The sequence below is a fragment of the Coturnix japonica genome, chromosome Z (assembly GCF_001577835.2).
Source record: "Coturnix japonica isolate 7356 chromosome Z, Coturnix japonica 2.1, whole genome shotgun sequence".
NCBI classification, from domain to species: Eukaryota; Metazoa; Chordata; class Aves; order Galliformes; family Phasianidae; genus Coturnix; species Coturnix japonica.
This window is the reverse complement of record NC_029547.1, coordinates 55,317,789-55,341,256: the sequence shown is the minus strand read 5'-3', so window position 1 is coordinate 55,341,256 and position 23,468 is coordinate 55,317,789. Positions and strand designations below refer to the sequence as shown.

General features: G+C 37.4%; 1 protein-coding gene across 1 annotated transcript in view; it reads left to right on the top strand.

The window, feature by feature from the left end:
• LOC107306514 (neurogenic locus notch homolog protein 2-like) overlaps positions 1-23,468 on the top strand; it is a 149,412-nt gene that overhangs the window by 79,791 nt on the left and 46,153 nt on the right. The window contains exon 5 of the mRNA XM_032441509.1: positions 21,582-21,611. Coding sequence (XP_032297400.1) covers positions 21,582-21,611 — 30 coding nt within the window. The remainder of the gene's footprint in view (positions 1-21,581; positions 21,612-23,468) is intronic.

The window sequence follows — 23,468 nt, the reverse complement described above, 5'->3', positions numbered from 1 at the left end:
GATGGGCTTTACTGTATTTTCTTTTTTTTTTCTTTTTTTTCCCCTCCATGTTATTTTCCAGATGTTTCTCTGAAACACTATTTATACAAAAGGCTCATTAAGCAGAAAAAAATTCATCATCACTTGGAATCACATTTGCTTACCTTTTTCTCCACAAGTATCTTTAGTTATATTAAAGTAATGAAATAAGGAAATATTCTTTTAGAACGCTAGTTCTATAAATTTTTAGTAGAGATGGACACAACTCTTCATGCAGAAAAATAATGTTGCTGTATCCCACATGACATTTTTATCTTACTTTACTCATCAGAGGAATTCTCACAGATTCCCATTCTACCTGGATAAGGAGAGTAGCTAGCTCCTTTTGTTTCTAGTTTAGATGTAATTACAGGAACTTCTTCATAAGTTTATAGCTGAAGGTTCAGACTACTGAATAAACTTATTATAAGGACTTACTACAAGGAGTAAGAGAAACAGAACAATTAGGCTCCCACTGGTTTCACTTCCTAGTAAATGCTCGAGGATGGTGGTTTGGAGGAGTGAAGTGGCACTGTGCACACCCTCAACTGCTGGATCTTGGTGCACTGGAAAAATACAACCATTCCAGTGTGATATGGCTTCTTAGATAGGCTGTTTTTTCTCACTGCAACTCTCTTGTGTGGTAATAAGTTATGCATCTTTTTCTTTTTCTTTTGGTCCCAGATTGGATAGTGATTGCTTAAATAAAATGTTGACTGTATTAAGCACATGAATAATTTATTTTATAGATACTGGGTTGTTTTCATGTTATGTCACAGGTGAACAGCTTTGTTAACTTGCTAATGTCTAAAATAATGATTAATAATACTTCAGTCAAGTTTATGTTATAACATTAAAGACCAAAATTATAGAGCAAGAGATTCTGTCCTAAATTATTTCATCAGTAAGGCATTTTAATTGTATTACTTCAGCTCAGCACCTGGATGAAAATTGCCACTGCACTGTGAGTCAAAGGAGATGACATAGTACTTCTGTCTTTTAAAAAGGAGTAAAAAATAAATAGGATTAAAATTTACATTTTCAGCTTGTAACTTTCTGATTACATATGTAATACCAGTATACTTGACTAGCTTGAGGTACAAACACTCCAGTCATCCATACCATCTCCATTCTGAATCACACACTGAACTGACTCAGCCCATTCTGAAGTCTGGAAAAGCATTTGCAAGGGATTGATTTGAACATGTGCTTGACTTTTTGTTCATTAGTTGTGAAAAGTTGGCTATGTGATTTGGTCAAGCCATACTTCATTCGTATTTATAATGTTGTTCAACTTATCTGTCTCTTCATGCATAATTGGTGCAAATATGCATAGTTCCTCACTTCTGATCGATGTTTTTGACAAACATCTAATTCAGATGTGCATGAATGCATGCAAGTTTTTAAATGATTTTGGCGTTTTTTTTCGAATGGATGGGTACAAGACATGCATATATATATACCTTGTTTATAGAATCATAGAATTACCCAGGTTAGAAAAGACCTCAAAGATCATCAAGTCCAACCGCAGCCTAACCTTAGTAGGTCTTTTTTGTACTGAGATGCCCAAAACTGAACACAGTACTCAAGGTGAGGCCTCACCAATGCCGAGTACAGGGGCAGGATGACTTCCTTAGTCCTGCTGACCACATCATTCCTGATACAAGCCAGGATGCCATTGGCCTTCTTGGCCACCTGTGCACACTGCTGGTTCATATTCAGCTGACTGTCCATCAGCACACCAAGGTCCCTTTCCATCACGCAGCTTTCCAGCCATTCCTCCCAAAGCCCATAGGGATGCCTGGGCTTGTTGTGACCAAAATGCAGGACCCAACACTTGGTCCTATTGAAATTCATGCCATTATCTTTGGCCCATCGATCAGTCAATCCAGGTACCTCTGTAGTGCCCTTCTCCCCTCAGACAGATCAACACTCCCTCCCAACTTAGTGTGGTCTTTGAACTTACTGAGGGTGCACTCAATCCCCTCATCCAGATCATCAATGAAGATGTTAAACAGAAGCGGCCCAAGCACTGAGCCCTGGGGGATGCTGCTCGTGACCGGCCACCAACTGGATTCCACTCCATTGACCACAACTCTCTGGGCCCGGCCATCCAGCCAGTGCTTCACCCAGCAGAGCATGCGCCCATCCAGACCATGGGCAGCCAGCTTCTCCACGAGAATGTTATGGGGGACAGTGTCAAAGGCCTTACTGAAGTCCAGGTAGACCACATTGACAGCCTTACCTTCATCTACCAAGCAGGTCACCTTGTCATAGAACAAAATCAGGTTTGTCAGTCAGGATTTACTGTTCATAAACCCATGCTGACTCGGTCTGATCCGCTGGCTGACCTTTAGTTGATCCGTGATGATTCCTGAGATTATCCTTTCCATAACCTTCCTGGGTGCCGAGGTGAGACTGATGGGCCTATAGCTGCCAGGATAATCTTTCCGACCCTTTCTGAAGATAGGCGTCACATTTGCCAGCCTCCAATCCACCTTGCACTTGGCTTTGTTGAACCTCATGAGGTTCTCCTGGGCCCACTGCTAGAGCTTGTCTAGGTCTCTTTGGATGTCAGTGATGTGTGGAAATCATATTGTATAGCCTGTATGTTTATTTCAGTGGTGCACATATACTGGCTGCAAGGGATATTGCTCCTCCTAACTTGCACGCAATAGGGCAAGAGCTTGGTACAGATATAAGCAGAACTAATACATAATCAGTGATTTTCCCTGAATTTGGATACATATTCATTATATTTCCGAGAACCCCTTAGCGTAGAGTCCCTCCCCCTTGCACATGCATTGTGAGCAGTTGGGATCACCTCCTGGTGGTCGTGGGATGAAGGCTCATCATCTTCCTCATGAAGGCTTGTAGTCTTCCTTGCTGTAAACTTCTGACCCTGTGAGAGGGGTAGCCCCCAGACCAGTTCTAACTTGCTCTGAACATCTTATCACCTCCTCTCCGGGTGTCCTTGAGCTGTTCTCAGACCCTTATCTTTATCTCTTCCATCCCCCATATTACTAGGGGGAGTTATAATCCTAGCTTGTTACCGTCCCATTCTTCTAGTGGCCTCTACATATTTCCTTCTGTAAACAATCTCTAACTCCATTCTACCCTCAGTTTCTATGGACTTTTTATTATCCTCCAGCTTCCTAACTTCTGTGAATTCTTTCTCACTCTTCATTGACTCATCCCTCCAGCATGTCAACCACACCTCAGAGCTTGGTGTCATCTGCAAACTTGATGAGAGTGCACTTGATTCCACTGTCAATGTAATTGATGAAGATACTGCAGTACTGACTGGTGAGGGATGCTAACTGTTGCTGATCACCATCTGGACATGGAGCTATTGACCATCACTTGCTGAGTATAATTTTGCAATCAGTTCCTTATCCATCAAAAAGTCCACCCATCAAATTCGTATTTTACCAGTTTGGAGAGGAAAATGTTACTGGGGGCAGTGTCAAAGGCATTACTGATATCCAGATGACCACGAAATCATAGAATGGTAGGTAAGATGTAGAGAAGTTAAATGTAGATAAGTTATATCATTGACTCTTCTCTTGTCCACTGATGCAGCTTTTCTTATCCTTTTTTACATCCCTCTCCAAGTCCAGTTCTAAATCGGCCTTGACCTTCCTGACTTCATCCTCACACAGCCTAACATCATCCCTATACTCCTTCCAGGTTACCTATCCCTGTTTTCACTGCCTGTGCATTTTCTTTTTGCTCTCCAGTCTGACCAGCAGATCCTGGTCAGCCATGTCAGTCTCTTGCCTTCCTTTCCTGACTTCCTACACCTGGAGATGGAGAGCTCTTGTGCCCTGAGGAAAGCTTCCTTAAAGATCTGCCAGCTCTGCTCTGCTCCCTTGTCCTTGAGGACAGTTTCCCAGGGAATTTTCTTGACTAACTCCCTGAAGAGCTGGAAATCAGCTTTTCTAAAATTTAGCATCCTGATTTTACTCTTTGTCCCATATCCCTCAGAGGTATGAACTACACCATTGTACAATATCTGCAGCTCAGGCAGCTTCATGTCACCAGTCAGTTTACTTGCACTGAAGAGCAATGTGTTCAGTGTTCTGTCTCCTCTGTCTGGGCTGTGTATTGCCTGGCTTTATTCCAGGAGCCTCCTGAATTACCTACAATGTCAAAACAGACTGGGTTATTTTAGATCTGTCATAAAATAATTCAGTTGATACGTACGAGCACTTTCAACAGGGAGAAAGAGATACAAATATGTCCACTGTGAATCCTTACAGAGATACTCCAAATATTCAGTTTCAATTGCTGCTTACCTCTTTCTTTCCATCCCTCATTATACATAAATGTATATATGCAAACATGTACTGTTACAGCTTGATCTGTATTGCATTCATTATGCTTTTATGGAAAAGAACACAGACAGAAATACAGTTTCTAGCTATTTATGTGCTGTCCCTTGTAGCATCCTTCTGTGGTGTCAGGAAGAGAGTGCACATGTCTGGGTTCAGATATTCAGTTTCAGAGGTAAGATACAAGATAACCTTTAATTTCCAGAATTACAGCCAGTATGTTATATATTTCCTCATGGCTTTAAATGATAATGACTGTTTAAGAAAACCAAAGGAGGAAGGAGTAAGTGCTATGGTAGTAGCATTTTTATTCTAAACATACTCTACAGTTTTCATAGAATCTGTTGTCTTTTGTGATATAAAAAAAAATAGGATAAAAGTAGTGTTTTTCTTGTCCTTGCAAGTATCTGTGTATATAAATAGTGTGATGCTCGTGTTGTGCTAAGTGCTTCACTCATTAAATTTAAATCTAGAAGGCAGTGACTTGGCAGCACAGTGCAAGCAAGAACTATCCAGATCGAATTGATTATGCTTGACAAGGAGAATATATGACAAATCAGTAAGTCAGGTACTGCTGTGGTGTCTTAACAGACCTGCTGGTTTCTTCACTGTCAGAGGAGGCCCAGACCTGAACATAGGTTGCAGTGCTACCAATTCAGTTGGCTGTGAGATGCCTGCAAAAGTGCGTTAGATTAGTTAGATGCTAGTTCATGCATAATACATTCCTTCAGGAACAAAGCAAAATATTTTTCTTTTTAAATGCAGTATGAGTCACTTCTACTATGTATTTAACAAGCCTTACTCAGTACAAACATTGGAAAACATGTTGAGGTTTGTTAGATTATTAAAAGGAGAAGAGGTGTGAATGTTTTCTTCTGAAAGAATAGTAGAAGCAGTATAATGAGATACTTGTAAAAGCTGAAAAAAAGAAATGGAATGCATAGCTTTTCAGATTCTACCTCTATTAAAATTGTGAATTCTATTTCTTTTTCTTTTTTTTCCCCTTAAATTGACTTCTGTGTTCATAAAACTAACATGCAGGAACATTTACTGGCAGTGATCTGGTCTCTCATTTGAAATGCAGTTTGTAAGCAAGAATGGCTTCAGTATTTAAGGCTAAATTGCTTGGTTATTAACCGACAATTGATATGTTTTATTAAAAAACCTAAGGCAATGCAAAATGATGATGATAATCCCTAAATAAGTGAGATATACTGTAGGAAAAACCATGAATGGCAAGAGAACTGTGACCGAGGTATGCTTCCTTTCTCCTTTACTTGTGCTGGAGAGTTGCAGGACTGGTCCCACCCAGTCATGCAGAGGGTGGTTGAATGATAAAGGAAGCAGGCAAAGGAAAAGCTCCACAGTTGAAAGTGTGGAGGATGAGACTGACCAAAACAGATCATCCTCAGGCATTATGATACTTAAAAGAGTCTTTCATTGTAGTGTTTCTGAACTGTAAATCTGTCTGCTTTCACCAGGAAGAAGGGATTTGCACATGTTAAGCTGTGTGATTTCAAAAATTTACCCTGCAGAAGTATGCCTGCTCCTTCCTGTTACTCATAAGGGATTAAATCTGGAAGGAAAACAAGAGTGTGCTAGGTAGCAGTCTCATCTTGTGACAGTGTGGCATGCTGTCCTGTTGCTTGAGAAATGACAAGAGGGGGACACAGCATGTAAGGTTACACCAGGTAAGCTGAAAATGGTGCCTGTAAAGTTGTTCTGTTACGGTATCCAAATGAAGCTTCCTGGCTTAGTATTTTTCTGTGTGGATTTCCCCAGCCCAGACTGTTATTTGGTCCTGAGGCGCTGAGATGTCGCGAGAAATAAAGTGCTTTGGCAGAGTGTCTGATAAACAAAGAGATGTAGGGATTCCAGAAACTGGAACATACAATAAATGGAAGGCGAGGTCATAACTGCAAAAAATGTAATATGTGATTAGAATTGTACCAGAATGGGAGAACATTGTTAGGTTCAGTTCTTCACCAACATTAAAGTAACATGCATTTAATAAAATGAATATATTTTCCTTAGATTACTAAAAAACTACAGTGACAGGGGTTTAGTAGAAGTGAAAAGCTTAGTTCCAAGGTGTTTGCTTAGTTTCCAAGAAGTTGCATTTAATTTTGATGAAAATTTAATTCTCAAAAGAAATTATACCAGGTGTACAAATTGGTACACCAAGTATATTAGTATATTGGAGGTACTCAGTGGAAGATGCTTGTCTAAGCAATAAGATCATTTTTTGCTGATCAATAACAATCAGAAAAGCCAGAACACCTAATTTTCTGATATATATATAAACACTCTGTGTTTAGTTCTGTACATAAAAGCCCTATTCTCATGGTATCAGTCCTTCCAGTACATTAACCAGATTTCTACTGTTTGGACAATGTAAATTAATAACATTCCTACTAAGGCATAGAATGTTATCATTAGCAGGGATTCTTATCTTATATAGTGATGACAATACCTTTATAAATACACTTGAGCAAAGCTGCTGAGTCATGAGTCCTGTAATGGCACAATAGTTGTGCATGGAGAAGCAGTGATACAAGCTTATAACAAAATAATTACTGTGAATCAGGATTTAAAGCCACGAGAAGCATGGAAGGAAGAAATATTTTTAGTTTAATATTTAAATTCAGTTTATTAGGTTGCTAACCTGTAGAGATAAACAACACTAATTCTGAATATGTCACGGTAGATTTCAATATGTTATTAAGCCGAAGGAATTCCTTAAGGTGCTTTCTTGGCTTTCTCCATGTCAAGTGAGAAGAAGCAATGCTGTGAAGTAAGAATACATACCAACAAGTACAAATGTATTCTTGTTGAAAGAGACTGAGGGATTATGTCTTGATTCAAAATTTTTTGAATCAGTATTCAAAGATGGAAAGTGAAATTTTTTTCCACTTTTTAGTTGAGTTATATTCTTCATTTTGAACAGTCTAATGAAACTAGAATTTGGTCTCTTAAAATTAATTTTTGCAGATAGGAAAACTGCATTCTCAGTGTCATTTGATATGCTCAAAAATATGAATGGCCTTTATAAGAAAAACTATAATGGGCATAAAAAGAAAATATTTAATTTCAGCTTCTTCTTTTTCTGGCATGAAATAAGAAACATCTGCAGGACTCATTAGCTCGTAGCTGAACAATACATTAGCCTAAGTCAGCAACAAACATAAGCAATAGATTAACTTTGTCCTCACTGACGGTGTCATTGAGATCAGTCTTAGTTATATTGCAACAACAGACCCTGACCAATGTAGCATAAACAAAGTAATTAAACATGCCAATCAGAATCCAAATTATGGATATTTCCAAAACATCAGTATGTTCCATCACTTGTCCTCTCAGAGTAGAAGAAGGGACCTGAGTATTTTAAAATCCACCAATCCAACATTAAATACTGTTGTTTCAAGAATATATGAATACCCAAACACTGCGAAATAAAAAGTTTCGTAAAATAAGGAATACGAACAATAAATTGGCAGGATGTGAGTCTTGACACAGTTTGGGATTGGAAAGTGTTGGGCATTTATTTCATACGACTTTCATTTAAATGCAGAAAGAATTAAATTATGCTTCCTCTGGTCCTGCTGAAGTCATAGCAATAGGAATAGTTATTAACATGGTTAATCAGGATTGTGTTAAATGGCATATTTTTTGTATATAATTTTGTTTGCCGCTACCTTTAATTTCATAATCTGTTTGTAACAAACGGCATTGTATCCATTTGTCTCATGAGCACTCTTTGTTTAAAAATGATCTATAGTAGCTTCTCTGTTCTTCTTGACTTGGCAGCCCTAAATGATGGCTCTGTCTGCTGCCGACCATTCGCCTTTGTTTGCAAATGTCTGCATCAGTTCTGTGGAGCTGACTGCCCCGTGAGTCAAGTGAATTTACTTAATGGCTTTGTCCTGCCTAAGAAGAAAGCCACGTTTCCTGTGATGAGTTCACTTATCTTGGTGGAGCAGTTCTCCCTGGAACCTAAGAAGTCTACTCATTGCATATCTGAAGAGCAGGGATCTGGAGGGTGACTTAACCAGTGTAGTTTATCTGCAGCTTTATACACTGTTGACTGCTGAATCTGTGTAAGAAAGGGCCAATTTAGCTTTATAAACATAGATTTGTTTTTGTGTCATTACCCAGCATGTGGTACGTGAAACACAGTGGCAGCAATCTGTCTAGTGAGAATAGGAGCAGAAATGAGAATGTGATTAATAGAAAACCAGAGTGCAGTGCAGTGAAACATAATGGCAATGGCCTACCTGGTGAGAACAAAGTGATGAAAAGAGCGTGATTAAAAAGACCGAAAACAGCCTGGCAAAACAGCACAAGAGAAGGGGAGGGAACTGATTCCAAGAGTTCAAGTGAAACCAGGAAACATTATTAAGTCTTGCTGATTAGTAAGTGGCACGTGTAATTTGTAGAAGTATGTAATTTGTGGGACTATATAATTACAGTCTTTTCAGTGCCAGATTTGTTTTCTGTATCTAGATGCTTACACATAGTGATCAGGTGCTTCCCTATTTTGTGTTTCTATCACTTGAAGGATTTCTGATTAATTCTAATGCTTCTAGTTCTGGTAGCACTTCTAATGTGTTCATTTACTTTTTTTTTGGTATTTTCTTATCTTTGCTGGAAGTTAGATATAAAACTAACTTAATCCAGATCAGTTTTAACAGTGTTACAAGAAGCAGCAAATTGGCTTCTGGTATTCTTTTACATCCAGGAGTCTCACTGATTGTAATGCTTACTCTTTATATTAAAAATAAATGGGTGAGATGATGGAAAAGGGACTGACAAGCAGCAAAAATCATTTTTAGACCTTTGGGTAAATATAGGGTGCTGATGAGAAAGCCGTGGAGGAAGTATGAATTCTGATTTTGAATTCAGTCACACAACATAATCTTTGACGTGAAGGCCACTGGGTGTTGCAAACTGTACATAGGATTGTGCAGAGTGAAAGGTCAATAGTGATCTGTGTGAAGGGAGGAGAGTGAGTGCGACTCTGTGCATCTGAACAAAGCACACGGCTGTGTTTCAGTCTGATGAACACCCACAGAGAAGATGAACATAGAAATAGAGTTTCCTATTAATTTTTCAGTATAATACTTAAAGGACAAATAATATGAAACCTTATAATATTTTGAAGTAGTAGAATCATTTAGGTTGTGAAAGATCCTTAAGGTCAAGTCCAACCATTAGCTTGTCACTACCACTAAACCATGTCCCTTATAGTGCTGCATCCACACATCTCTTAAATAGCTACAGGGAGAGTTACTCCACTGTCTGCCCAGGCAGCCCATTCCAATATCTAATGATCCTCTCTGTGAAGAAATCCATCCTGACAACCAATCTATACCTTCCCTGCTGCAACCTGGGGGCATTTCCTTGTGTTCTATCTCACCCGTCACCTGAGAAATGAGGCCAACACTTTTCTTGCTGCAGCCTCATTACAAAGAGTTGTAGAGAGGGATTAGGCATCCCTCAGATTCTTCCAAGTTAAACAGCCCCAATTCCATTTGCGGCTGGTTCTATGTCTTGCTTTCTAATGCTATCACCAACTTTGTTGCTCTTTGGACATGCTCAGACAACTTACTTAGAATGACTGTATTTCGCTTGATTAAAGTCCATTCACAGCAATCCTTTGAGCCCAGGCTACCAGCCTGATTTTTCCCACTGAACAGTGCATCTGTCCAAGCCATGAGCTTATCCAGGAGAATACAGTGGGAAACAGTGTCAGATACCTTGTGTAAATAACAGCCACAACCCTTCCCTCATCCACTAAACAGGCCCATCTTATCGTAAAAGGAGACAGAGTTACAACAGAAATACTTGAGAATTGTCCAGTGTCTTAGTGTCAGGGATAAAACAAGGGGTATGCTTTTACTCCAAACTATAATAATTAAAATATTATTGGTTAACATATTGACAGGCACAGCTGACATGACAGCAGCATTCTTACTGAAAAAAAAAAAAAGGAAAAGTGGACTCTGATAATGCTACAAGGTGCTGACAACCTGCATATTTGATTTTATTGCAAAGCAGTGGCAGACTGCAAGCTCATTCTTGCAATGGCCAAGGCCGACCATGGAGAAGTGTGAACTGAGAGACTTTCAAGTACCTCATTCAATCTCCTGCTTGTTGTAGGAGAGCTGGAAGAACCTTGGCACTTGTGCAGCCTAGAGATTTAGTGTCACTTGCATCACAAACAGGAAGGAAATCGCCAAGCTACTGTAGTGACGCAAACAATTTGTGAAAATGATTCATGGATAATAATAATTGAAGATATATGGAACATTAAAAAAAAAAAAGATGGAAATTGCAGGATTTTTATTTGGAGATTTTTAGAAAAGTAACTTGTACTTTTAATTAAAAAATAAAAAATAAAATAGAACTATTCCTGTTACTAATTACAGCAGAACAAACAGTTCAGAAAACAGACAAGTAACCCTTTAAAATCTTAAAGGTGACTAAGAAAGAAGGTAATAGGGCTTGTAGAAGATGTAGGAGAGAAGACATGGACAGAGATCTTCTTCTTGTGCTTGAATTCAGCTTACTGATTTCACTTTTATTAATAATAACAATTCACTGTTAACTTCTTTCCTCCTTAATGTTATTAGGAAACAACAGCTGCCCTTCATTAGTCTGTATGATGCTTCTAAATCTGGGGGATTGTATGGTGTCAACTGGTCACTTCAGAATAATGTGTAAGGGAAAAAAAGCTCATTAAATTGGCTTATTCTCTCCCATGAGGATCACAGAAGCTTCTGTCAGTATTAAAAAAAACCAAACAAACAAAAAAAAACCACACAAAAAACAAAGAAACAAACAGAAAAGCAACCAAAAATAACAACAAAAAAACTTCAGCTACTGACATTCACCAAACTGTGAAGGTTGTGAATGGCATGAAGGCTGGAGGTTTTTACAGTATAGCATGTTTTGGAAAACAGCTAGTTTCATTACATTCTTATTCACTGAGGTATGCTTTTGTCATGGCAAAATTGGAAGCAGAATTTATAGGATTGCTTTCTGCTGGGAAACCTTGACATAATTACAGAGAAATTATCCTTCTGCCGTTAGATTGGATTTTGCATTGCATAGTCTAAACTCCAGTGGTTTTGGTGGGGTTTATATCTGTATTGTATAGGTCTGAATTGTCCCTCAGTGAGTCAGAGGCTATTTAAAAATTTCACAATCTGGAAGACAGTGCAGTAAAAGAAGCACAGGCAGTGGAAGGTAATATAAATGTGTATTTGATTGATTTATTCCAGGTTTCCAGGAGACAATAAATTCAGTCAGTCACTTCTACATTTATAAAGTGGATCTCACATAAGGCCTTTGTGTGGTACATAGAATCAATAAGATGATATGTAAGTGAAAGAAATTCAGTCAAATATTGGCTGTTTTGCTTTAACCATTGAATACAGATAGCAATCAGACATTTTGCTTTGTCAGCTTACAGTAGGAGGGCATGTATGTATACATATGCATGTGTGTCTGTGTCTATCTTTTTTTAAACATACATATATAAAAATGAATATATATAGTGAATGCTATTTTGTCCTTTTCATGCAGAGTCATGGTTAAAATTTGCTAGTTTAGGGCATTAAATATTTATGAAGAGAAAGAATTTGCTCACCTGATGAATATTTCATCACTACATTTTTTATTTCTATTTTTTTGCATATATCTTATATTTAGTCATAGTAATCTTTGATGCAGAAACTTTTTGCGGAATGTTGAAAGTAATAATTAACACAGACTTTAAAATACATGGTTCAATTTAAAATTTCATATTCTAACGAATTCTCTTAAGGGAATTATTTTCTGTTCAATTAAGTCATCAGAAGAGTAGGAAGACGGTTTTGGAGGATAAAAAAACAACTCAGTTTGACAAAATATTTTGGGATTACTTTTTGTCTGCTACTTGAATTAGTGGAGTTACTTAAAATTACTTTGTTATTAGATACTTGTATTAATTAATCTTTTGTATTCATGTTAATAATGTTTTAATAATGTTAAGCAATTGAAAATGCACTGCAATGGAGGCATTTTGCTTGTCCATCTTTAAACCTGAACTTTCTTACATGCATATAAGCTAGAAAATGCCATGGGGTCTGTGCAAATTATTCATGAATGTGAGTTAACTTCAGAAGGAATTTCTGATTTTAAAAACCAACAAGTATAACTTTGACCTAAAAACCAATAGTAACAAAGTTGAACCTAAAAACTTGAGAAAATATTCATGAAAAGATATTAATGAAGTACATTTTTGTGAGTCAGTGAGTACTGGTGTCTAACTTTGAAGTTAAAAAAGAAAACAACAAAACAGCAACATTCAAAGTCTTTTAAATTAAAATACATTTTTTCCTTTTCCTCTTGAAAGGGCTGAAAATAAAACGAGGCATTTTACTAGAAGCATGAGATTTTAAACTGACCAACCCAAAACATAAACAGTTTTTTACATATACTATTTATTTTTCTTTAGAGAGAGTGGAAAGCATACAACAGAAGATTGTTCTTTAGTTTCTATCCTGAAAGACAAATGAGCGATTTTTTTCTCCACTTTTATGTGTAATAAGAATGAACTACATTCCAGCGAAGGCAATCTCAGTTCCTCAAAGTTAAGAATGTAAATATAACCAGAAACATATAATTAAATTGTTTAAATGAACATCTAAAGGAACACTAGAGATGAAGACTATGGAGGAATATGGAAGCAGTAGGGATTTTTCCATCATCGTTTTTGTAATCGGTCTTTTTAATGTAATGTAATTTGAATTCCAATAATGATAAAATGGTGTTCTGTCTGTCATAGAATATATGTTAGATAGCAATGTGAAACAATATGAAGAGATTTAGAGGTAGCAAAGATAGGGAAAGAAGTTGAGTAGCTATGGAAATCTAGTTTCTTCTCTCACATTGCTCAGCCTTTCTGCTAACTGTATTTCAAACACATTGTGATTCATGGAATCACATAGAATTCATAGAATTAGGAGGCTTAAGGGAAATTCTGGTTTCAACTGGTCCAACCTCTACTCTAGAATGGACATCTAGAGCAGGGCACGCATGTCCAATTTCAGGAGGTTTTTGAAGATCTCAAGGAAGAAGGCTCAACAGTCTCATCCCTTAAGAAGAATGCAAAAGTTTTCTTAAATGTCTCATGTCTGGAACCCAGAATGATGAGCATGTTAAGAGCCCAGTAGTACAAGATAAAAGAGAATAAGATACAGGATCCTCGGTCTTGTAGTTTGTAGACTGAGTGTACCATACGTCTTCAGCTGTACACTTTGCTTTTCTGTGTGCTCAGAAGCAAAGATCAAAATATCACTTTGCATTATTCTGACCTGAACTGATCAAGTAAAACACATTCTGCAGTATCTCAGGTGCTGAAGAGAACATGCTGTATGAGTAATAATCTTGCCGTTGGGATGGGCTGCAATGTCAGTCATTCTCATGTGATGTGCTATGGCTGCAGTGGTGTCTAATGAAGTGTAGTGAAGAGAGGTGGTGTTTGGCTCCACCAAACAGCATTTCAAACTTGGGAGAGCAAGGAGAAGTTTTGCTGTTTGTTTAAAACATGGAAGAAGGGAAAACTAAAAGGGATGAAGGACAGATTTTTAATGTTTCACCAGAACACAGCTGCTCTTATTTCATACAGAGGAAGGCGCTGGTTGGGATTGAGTTGCAGCTATAGGAGAGGTGCTGTGTCCTCTGCAAACCACACTTCTGATAGAAAGCGTATGGAAAAATAATAAATATACTCTGAGGAACATAAGCAAAAAATAGGGGAGAGGTGGAATTCAGAAAGTCTGCATACTCAGAATGAAAAAAAGTCCTGAAAAAACACAGCTCAAAATCAATAGGCTTGACTTCTACACTAATGAAAATTGAAAGGTGTGGAGAAGCACTGGGGTGCTGACTGACAGGTGCTGTGAAAATGCTGTGAAGTCAAAGATACCGATAAACTTTTGACTTCTAGTTGCTTTATTCATTTAAGATAAAAGAAAAATCAATATACTTGTCTTCATTTATTCATGTGAAAAAGAAGTCTTGAGAAGTCTTTTCTTTTCCTGAAATATTAAGACTAGTAATTATGTAGTTTAAATATGTAGATACAAATCAAGGTAAATGCAAATATTCATAGGAAAGTAATGAAACATTACCCCAGTGTATTTTTATGCTTCATATTGCCATGTTCTCTCTTGAGAACAAGTGTATCAAAGCCACTTTAGTGCCAGCAAGAGAGAAAAAAACAGTAAATTTTACTCTTCTGCTTAAACATGTTTCTCCTTTGCCATTTCTGTTTGTTGAAATGCAGTTGTTAGCAAAGAGCTTCTTATATTTAGTAAAGTCAGTCTAGAAAAAAAATAATTTGTTTAAACTGTTCCCATCTTACTTGTACTTTAAGGCAGAACAACGGTTCAGGTTTAGTACAGTATCTAATGGCAACTTCAGATAAATGGCTACTTTGGTGGGTCAGAGTCACCATTTTTAGCATTAACATTTATTAACGTTCCATATCTTAGAGTGTGCACCCTCATCAAGTTTGAAGTTGTAGAAGAAGAATACCTATAAAATAAGAATCCATATCATCACTCTTACTACCCCTTAATTACAATTTTCAAAAATTCTTCAGTCACATAAAAGTTATGCATCAAACTTCCCTTAGGACACACAGAACAACCAAGTAAAAAGCTTGAATTTTGTTTGGTTTGGAAAGTTAAGATTTCCATGTGTAATTATGAGGTCATCATCCGTAAGGTTTTGCTTTCAAATCTGTAACATATAGCAAGAGGCAGATACTTTACCATAACTATATTTTATATCCTTTTTAGAAATTAATAAATATCGTTAAAATCAGAAGGCTGATTTACAGTCTTTGTGAGCTATTTGAGTACGCTTGGTTTTGTACATAAAAGCACTAGAGTATTTTCTAGTTACTTCCTTTGCTCTTTTGAAACACACACATCTTCTTGAAGTAGTGCATATGGCAATGTGTGTTTGTGTGTGTATGTAAAATTGTGTGTGATATTTCAAGCCATGACAGACTACTAGTGGTTTCAGAATTACAGCTTTAAGTACCGTTGTGCCTTTGGCAGTATTTGAAACCTTGGCAGGAGCTGCAACTAATTAAGAACTGACTAACTGTTTTAAAAACAAATCTTTTTACACTGGTTTCCTTTAGCAGAGCATCCTGCCAGACACTTGGCTGTGCATCCATCAGTGGGCACTGGATTAACTTTCTTGGTCTGCTACGTTGAAAATGTAAGGACAGGAAACAGCAAAATCATTGTCTAATACTGTCTTATGAGAAATACATAATTCATCCTGCCAATTAAATCTTTTGAAACACATATTTTGGTCTTAAACAAAAGCACCTCTCTTGGTATTTCCAGCACTGCTCTTTTGAAGAAGAAATATTCCACATTTTGATAACACCTTAAATTCTGTAAAGATACCCATCTTTTTCTTGAAATAAAAGAATGAAAGAATAGGTTTTGTTTAGACTTCAAGTTCTTAGTAAATTTAAAACTGTGAAGAGTGAAGATTTACTTTATTAAATACCACAGGCATTTCTAGGGTTTCCTAATGAGTTGGTTTTGATTAACATCCATTATCCATTCATAGTTTAGTCAGTTTGTAGTGGATGATCACTTACATGCATTAGTGAGTTTCCTGGTGTCTTCCTTCCTGGTGTTATTTTATTTTTAGAATAGCTGCAAACGCAGCTTAGGCAACTGAATGCAGAAGGAGGCACTGCCATTCCTGAGGGCCCATGATTGCCAAGGGATGTACAGTCATTCCAGTACTACATTTTCTAGACAGAAAATGAACATACAGTGAAAGAACAGCCTGCTGTAAAACTGTGATATGAAACCTGATGTATCTTTGACTGTCATAAATGGTGCGTTTTCCAGATTTGCTGCCAACTGTGTTTTAAACTAGAATATATAACTGCAGTCTCATATTTAGCAGACAAGGAGAAGAAAGGTGTCCTACTTTTAAACTAAAAGAGGATGCAAAACAGTCTGATATTGGTATGGTAATGAATGCTGTACATTTCATTGATAATGCTCGGTATTGCTGTATAGCAGTAACAGCCACAAATATCACATCGTTAGTTTGGATTTCTGAATGACATGTAAAAGAAAGAGGAGCAAGAGCAGGTAGGGAATCATAGAACCATGGAATGGTTTGGGTTGAGAGGGACCTTTGAGGTCATCTATTTTCAACCCCCCTGCTACAGGCAAGGACACTTTCCTCTAGACTGGGTTGTTCACACCCCCATCTAGCCTGGACCTGAACAAATCCAAGGATGGGGCATTCACAGCCTTGCTGGTGTCTCACCACCCTCACAGAGAAGAATTTAGTCTTAATATCTAGTCCAAATCCACCCAATTCCAGTTTTGAGCCATTTTCCCTTGTCCTGTTGCTATGTGCCCTTATAAAATGTCCCTCCCTAGCTTTCAAGTGAGGCCCCCTTCAGGTAGATCCAATGAAGATTGAAAATTGGCCTTACCCATTACCTGATCCAGTTTCAGTACATCATCATCACAAGCAAGGTTTGTGTGCTTGTTGTCACTGCTATAAACATTGCTCTCAGTTGTGGGAGGCCCACTAATTTTTGTCTCAAGCAGTGGCATGAATGAGTATAATATAGACAGACAAATACATCTTGAGAAAATTCAGTTTTCCTTATGGCTGTCTTCTCCACTTTAATAACTTGGGATGGCAGTTACCTCAGACATATTATATGGAGTTGTAGATGGTATCTTCTGGATAGTTGTAGAGTGGCACTGTCATTGCTCTTTGTATATCCCTGTGGAGGAGAAGCAGGGGGAGGTGCTGGGAACTGATGGCAGGCTGGGAGTAGGACAGACTTTCCAGGGAACAGTTAAATTGGGAACTGGAAAACATTTCTCTACCATGAAAGTGGTCAGACCAGGGAACAGACTTACTTAGAGATGTGATGGATGCCCCACCCCTGTCAGTGTTCAAGAGGCATTGGGATAATGCCCTCAACAACATGCTTCAACTTTTTTCTATTTCTACTCCTTATATTTTTCAGGCCTATTCAGTCCCATCCCATTGTCTGTCTCTTGTTGCAGTGGCTCTCAGATGAGCTGGTTTAGTTGTCTAGGCATGCCATTTGCAGATTAAACCTGGCTGGATGGTACGGAGTGAGACTGTGATTGGGTCCAGTGGGGACTTTGGTGGAAATACACCATGTTCCAGCTCTTCACTTAAAGATGGGTTGCCACATCTGTTGTGGCAATACTGCCTGTAGTACTGACAAAAACTGAGCTAGTTTATGATAAAATGAACTGCAGTTTGAGGATCAGGAAATGAGCGAAGAGTCAGACTGCCTATGTGTATACTTTTAATGAAATATCTGTAGCACTAAAATTATAATGTCTGATGCTGAGTTTGTGAGAAGTCAGACAGACACATTAAAACCTAGTGCCTTGGATACCAGACATTTAATGCTGAGTAGAATATTGTTTAATTTTGAAGTCTAATTCAGAAAATGTTGTTTTCTTGTGGGTTCTACGATTCATAGGTGATTTATTTGTACCATTCCATAGAGCTGTTGCATAGCTTTTTCTATAGAGATACTATTATATATCTAAATCTATTGCTCTGTATATGATTCGTATATTTTACACATTAAGAGCAGACATACTTCACATTGGATTAGCTTTAATATAAACACAACACTAATTTATAATGTAATACGGAACACTGTTATACTGATTCTGCCTCCCTCTGCTTTCCTGTGCTTAAAGACTTTTCCCAGCCTTGTCAGTCTTTCTACCAATGTCTCAGAAATAATCTGAAATCTGACATAGTAATTCAGGTACTATCTAAACAGTCTCTTCAGTCAATTATATATTGTAGTGTATGTATCCTTATATGCGCTTTCCAGATCTCTCCATGTCTTGTTTTCTTTCCCCACTAATGTCATGCTGTTATATTAACCTCTCAGTAAAATAGGACTGAGGTTTCCCAAATGTGCATGGGATTTTATCTAAGGTGAAAGCTAATGTTAGTGCTGCTTTATATTAATTTTATCCCCATTGCATTAAAAAGAGAAGAAGAACATTCTTAAAAATACTTCAGAGCTGCAGAGTTCTTTATCATAGGGTCATGCACTACTGTTGTCATCACTATGGCAGCTGTTTGTCTTTGTGAAATACTCAACTTCTCCATGCTAAGGGGGACTAAACTTTTCTGACTCTGATTCTGTGCCCAGCACAGTGAGTCACCAGCTGGCTGGCAAAGTGATTCCAGCTGACTCTTTAAGCCACACCTCTGAAATAAGTAAAGAAGTAAATTATGAATAATTACCATGGGGCTGACTCACTGCATAAACAGTGAGTTCAAAATAACTTCAAGTTTTAAATCACTGCTGATGGAAGAAAAAAGTGGCATTGTGTAGGAAATGTTTGCCTTGGTAGTTCGGTGCATTTACTTTAATATCAAAAAGTAGAGTGCTGACATTGCATCTGACATGGTATGATAAGGCAAAAATTGTTTATTATTTGAGTATTCAATAGCTTATCGAAAGCTCTTTTTTTTGGTGTAGTTTATCAAGCTATGTGACATGAAAGAAGTCCTGCCACATACAGGACTTTTAATGTGATTAAAAAGGAGGTGTGCTAGAAGCACAAATAAGTCCATAACTAATTTAACATCCGTTTCTTTACTGTGCATATTATTTCCTGTCCAGGATCAAGAAATACAACACTAGCAACTAGCATCTAGGTCTTTTGACTTAAACAAGAGCATTTCTGAACTCCTGTTGTCATGAAACTTGGCATGCTGTTAGACTGCATTTATTAATTTTCATTGCTGACACCTGCTTATTCAAACTGTAAAGGTCTTGGGTGTTAATATATTAGTCAATGACAGTATATATTGAATAGTTGTCGTCTCAGTGAAGGTTACAGCATTCTTTCTTAAATAGGTGAAATATGTAAAATGCATGTGATCTTCATTTAGGTTTAAGATCTTAAAGACTTCAGTTGTCCCGCATTTTATTTCTAGAAAACACAAAACAAAACAAGAACCTGAGACAGCCATTTTAGAGTTATTTGTAAGAGTCTTCAGCTCATGTGCCAAAGAAATGAACATAGTATTCACCTGAAAGACTCTAAACCAGCACTAAGATTGTAAAAAATAATTCAACAAGAAAGGAAGTAGCATCGTCTAGCTCTCTTGGCTGAATAATTTATTTCAGCAGAGATTCAGCTATCCTGTTTTATTTAGATGTGTTCCTAAGTGCAGAGTGATCCCATTGAAACAACCATCAGGGTCATAACAGAATCTAGTTTTGAATTGCTAGTACTAGTGTTCATCCCAGTAATCAGTTCTACAAATATTACTCGGATGGCTAGCTGTCATGTTACTGAACTAATGATGTTTCTTACTAGTTTAAAAACAGTAGGTATTTCTATTATTGTTGTAAAATCATCTGCTCTTACAAACAGATTCTACTTAAGTAAGTCTATAATAAAAAAGTGTGTTATTGTCAAATTTGCAAGCTTAGTGTAATCTTTTGTCTATACACCCCTGGTTGTTGGTTAGTCTGGCTTCAAAGTAGACATCTAAACATCAAATTAAGAGTTACAAGAGAGAAGGGTTAACCAGTTAAGCACCATGTTTAGGCCTCTTCAAGATACGTGTTTTGCAGAGCACTGTGTTGTAACCTACTTACAAATTTGAACACTAACTTGTAGAAATAAAAACCATCTGTTTACCTCAGGAAACTTCAGTCTGCGACAGTGTATCTGGCTGGTGCAACAGACTGTAACTCATCATTTTCTATCAATTGGATTTGACAGCCCCTAGAAGGACTCCATGCTATTTTGCAATTAGCAATAACTGTTGTATCCAGTGTCAATGCAACATACAATTGCTTACAGAACGTTTTACTAAATTAGCCAAGATTTATGTTTAGTGTCAAACACAGTTGGTGTCTGTTGATGAAGCTACTCATTGTCACAGAGTCTCTTAACGTCTGATGAAATTTTACTACAGACAGAAAAGGCATTGTGGCTCTTTTCATGTTTTCTCCTAACACAACACACAGAGTAATACTGAAGGCAAATAAGTCTGTTTAGAATGAATGATACTGATCTTTGAGAAAAAGTTTGAAATCTTCATCTGTGCCACATGCAAGCTCTAAGGCCATCCATCAGTGTGCCAGGGTGCTTCCATGGTTGTAGGGACACTGTCCTCACAGTCTGCCAGGAAATGAGTAAGCTGACAGAAAAGACAGCTTCTTTGGAATATATGTGTGAAAGTGATACTACGGGAAATCAAACAGAAGCAGCTTACATTTAAACAGATGATTGAAGAGAGTGTTTAAAAGATGCAAATTATGAATAGATTTGTTTAGTATCTTTAGAGGGACTCTATATCATATCTATAGGGAGTCCTCTTGGACCTCCCGGTGCTTTTAGAGTCTCCAGGGAGAAATGTTTGACTATTGCTTTCTCTGTCATTGAACACTTGTCAAGACTGTGGGAAGACTGTTTTTATGATGCATGTGCATATAAAACATGCTGACTGCAGGAAGAGAAGGAAATAGGTTACTGATGTACATTTAAAATGCAATTTTAATGTGAGCATGTCTTTTATTTGAATCTGTGTTGTAGATAGTCAATAGTCACCGGTTCTTTCTGGTGGTAGCTTTATACAATTTGATGGTTACCTGTTCTGCAATGAAGATGTGTGTTATGGCTTGTCTCACACAATAAACAGGTGGTCAGGAGAATCAAACAGACACTCCATCATTCTGTTAGGAAAAACAAACTAGCAAAATCCAAAAAAAATCTCCTTGTCTAATTTAAGGGTCATTGGACCATTGCTGGATACATAAGCATTAGATGATGGAGAGATGCAAAAAAAGATGTCTCTGTGTCATCATATAGCAGTCTTCATTAGCTAACCAAAACACTGGTCCTACAGTTGCTTTTTAAAAGTCTTCACCTTTAGAACTGAACCATTTTTAACATAAATCACACTCAAGGTTATCAAACTACATGAACAATTTTTTGGGATGTTTTGTTGCTTGTATACTAAGGAAAGGTTAATAATATAACAATTAGCACAATTTGGATTTCTTCATCTCTTTTTTTTTTTTCTCTCTCCCTCCCTTCCTTTCCTCCCACCAACCCTGCCCCATCCCCACTCTCCCCATTTGCACAGCTTCCATTGAAGAGGAACCAACTTCAGCAGGTATGCATATTTTATCATTACAACTACATCGAAGTGACTATTACTTAAGAGCTACCTTTTAGAAAAATAAATACATTATATATGTATATGCATTTTATATAAAATATATAAACCAGACTTATACATAACGTTTGATTAATATCCTTACAAGTGTCATTTTCTTTTCTCTTGAGTCTCTTTCCTTTTGGCCATATTTTCTGTCACTAGAAGGAAACATTTGGTGAACATTTCCTCCAACAGTAGTTCTAAATCTTTCTTGTCACTTGTTCTTTCCTTTGTAATTCTGAGCTGGTGCATGGACCTTAACACAACAGACAAGGTCAGAAGTGATCAGAAGTTCAAAAATATCAGTGCTTTTGTTAGTTTTTAATTTGGCACTATACTAGTGAAGCTCAGTCAGCTTCATGACTGACAGCACTGCTTTGGGAACAAGGAGTGAAAGCAGGGAAGGGCAGAGGGTACAGAAGCATACTGCTGAAAATAAACATTCAGCAAACTGTGGCCTGGGTATGTGGCTCAGTGAACTTTTATTTCCATTGACAGACTGCCAAGTAGTGAGAACAGATAACAACGCAGTCATAAAAATTAGTTTAGAAGCACCCCAGGAGATGCAAACACATAGTGCTTATGTGATTCCAAAGATTAACTATTTCTAATTAAATGGCAATCCATTAGCTTGGGAGTATTTAAAGAAAAGAAGACATACCAAAGAAGAATGCTGCTAAACAGATTAACATATTTGAAATGGCATTGGGTTGTGTAAACTCAGTGAGCTAAAACATCAGATGAATAGGGAGTCACTTTATAGTGTCTTGTTAAAAGAAGTCAAGGTCTCCAGAGTGCCAAAGGCGAAAAGGTAAGAAAAGTGAACAAAGAAAGGAAGATAGCAGTGAAGGATCGAAAACTGTTTACAACACTAATCTACAACTTGGGAGCAATATAATTTTTTAGGATATGGTAGAGAATAATAAATGAAAGGACTCAGAACAAAGACAGGAGTGTGAGATGAGTAGACTACTTAAGGATACCACTGATCAGAGAAAAAAATCAAGAGGGAACTTACAACGTGAAGATAATAGCAGAAGAGAAAAAAACGCATGACTGAGATGAGGAAGGCCATGTTGAAACGGAAAGGAAGAGCTTTAGGCTGCATAAGACTTAACTAAACACATCTGAGAAACCTGTCTTCAAATTTGCATGGCAAATACATTAATAAATGAGTTGATTGCAAGAGGAAAATGTACGTGGGGGCTCACCTGCCCCAATTTATTTTAAGTAGTGATAAAAGAAGAGCACCTTGAATTCCCATCATGGAGTGGATTTAAGTATGTACATTTTGTAGAGAGACATTTGAAGTATATGTGAATGCACTGTAGTAATGCTCAGGGACTTGTGGCTGTACATTAATAATCAATCCTATAACAGCCAGTGGAGTACCTCATAAAGACAGACTCTCCTTCGCATTTTTAATGCTACTGTAGATATTGGTGACAGCCCATATTTATGAACTGGCCAGACTTAGACAAATTAGCTGAAAATGGGTTTCAGTAGTTGAACAGAATCCTACAAGTTATGTATTCACATCCTCTGGAATCCTTGCAACTTTGGGTGACAAAGCAGAGTTGTGTTTGTCTGTTTTTATATTCATTTAGGTGGTTCATGTTTAACTAATTCTGTTTTGATTTACTGCAACCTGTATCAGTGTTTTGGTTATTTCTCCACATAATTCTCAGTTCAGCAGAGCTCAGACAGTAATTTACAATGAATGCCTTCATATTCCTAACCATTCTTATCTTCTTGAATGCACTCATTATCAGTAAAATCTTTTGTACAAGTATTTTTAAAAATATTTTCCTC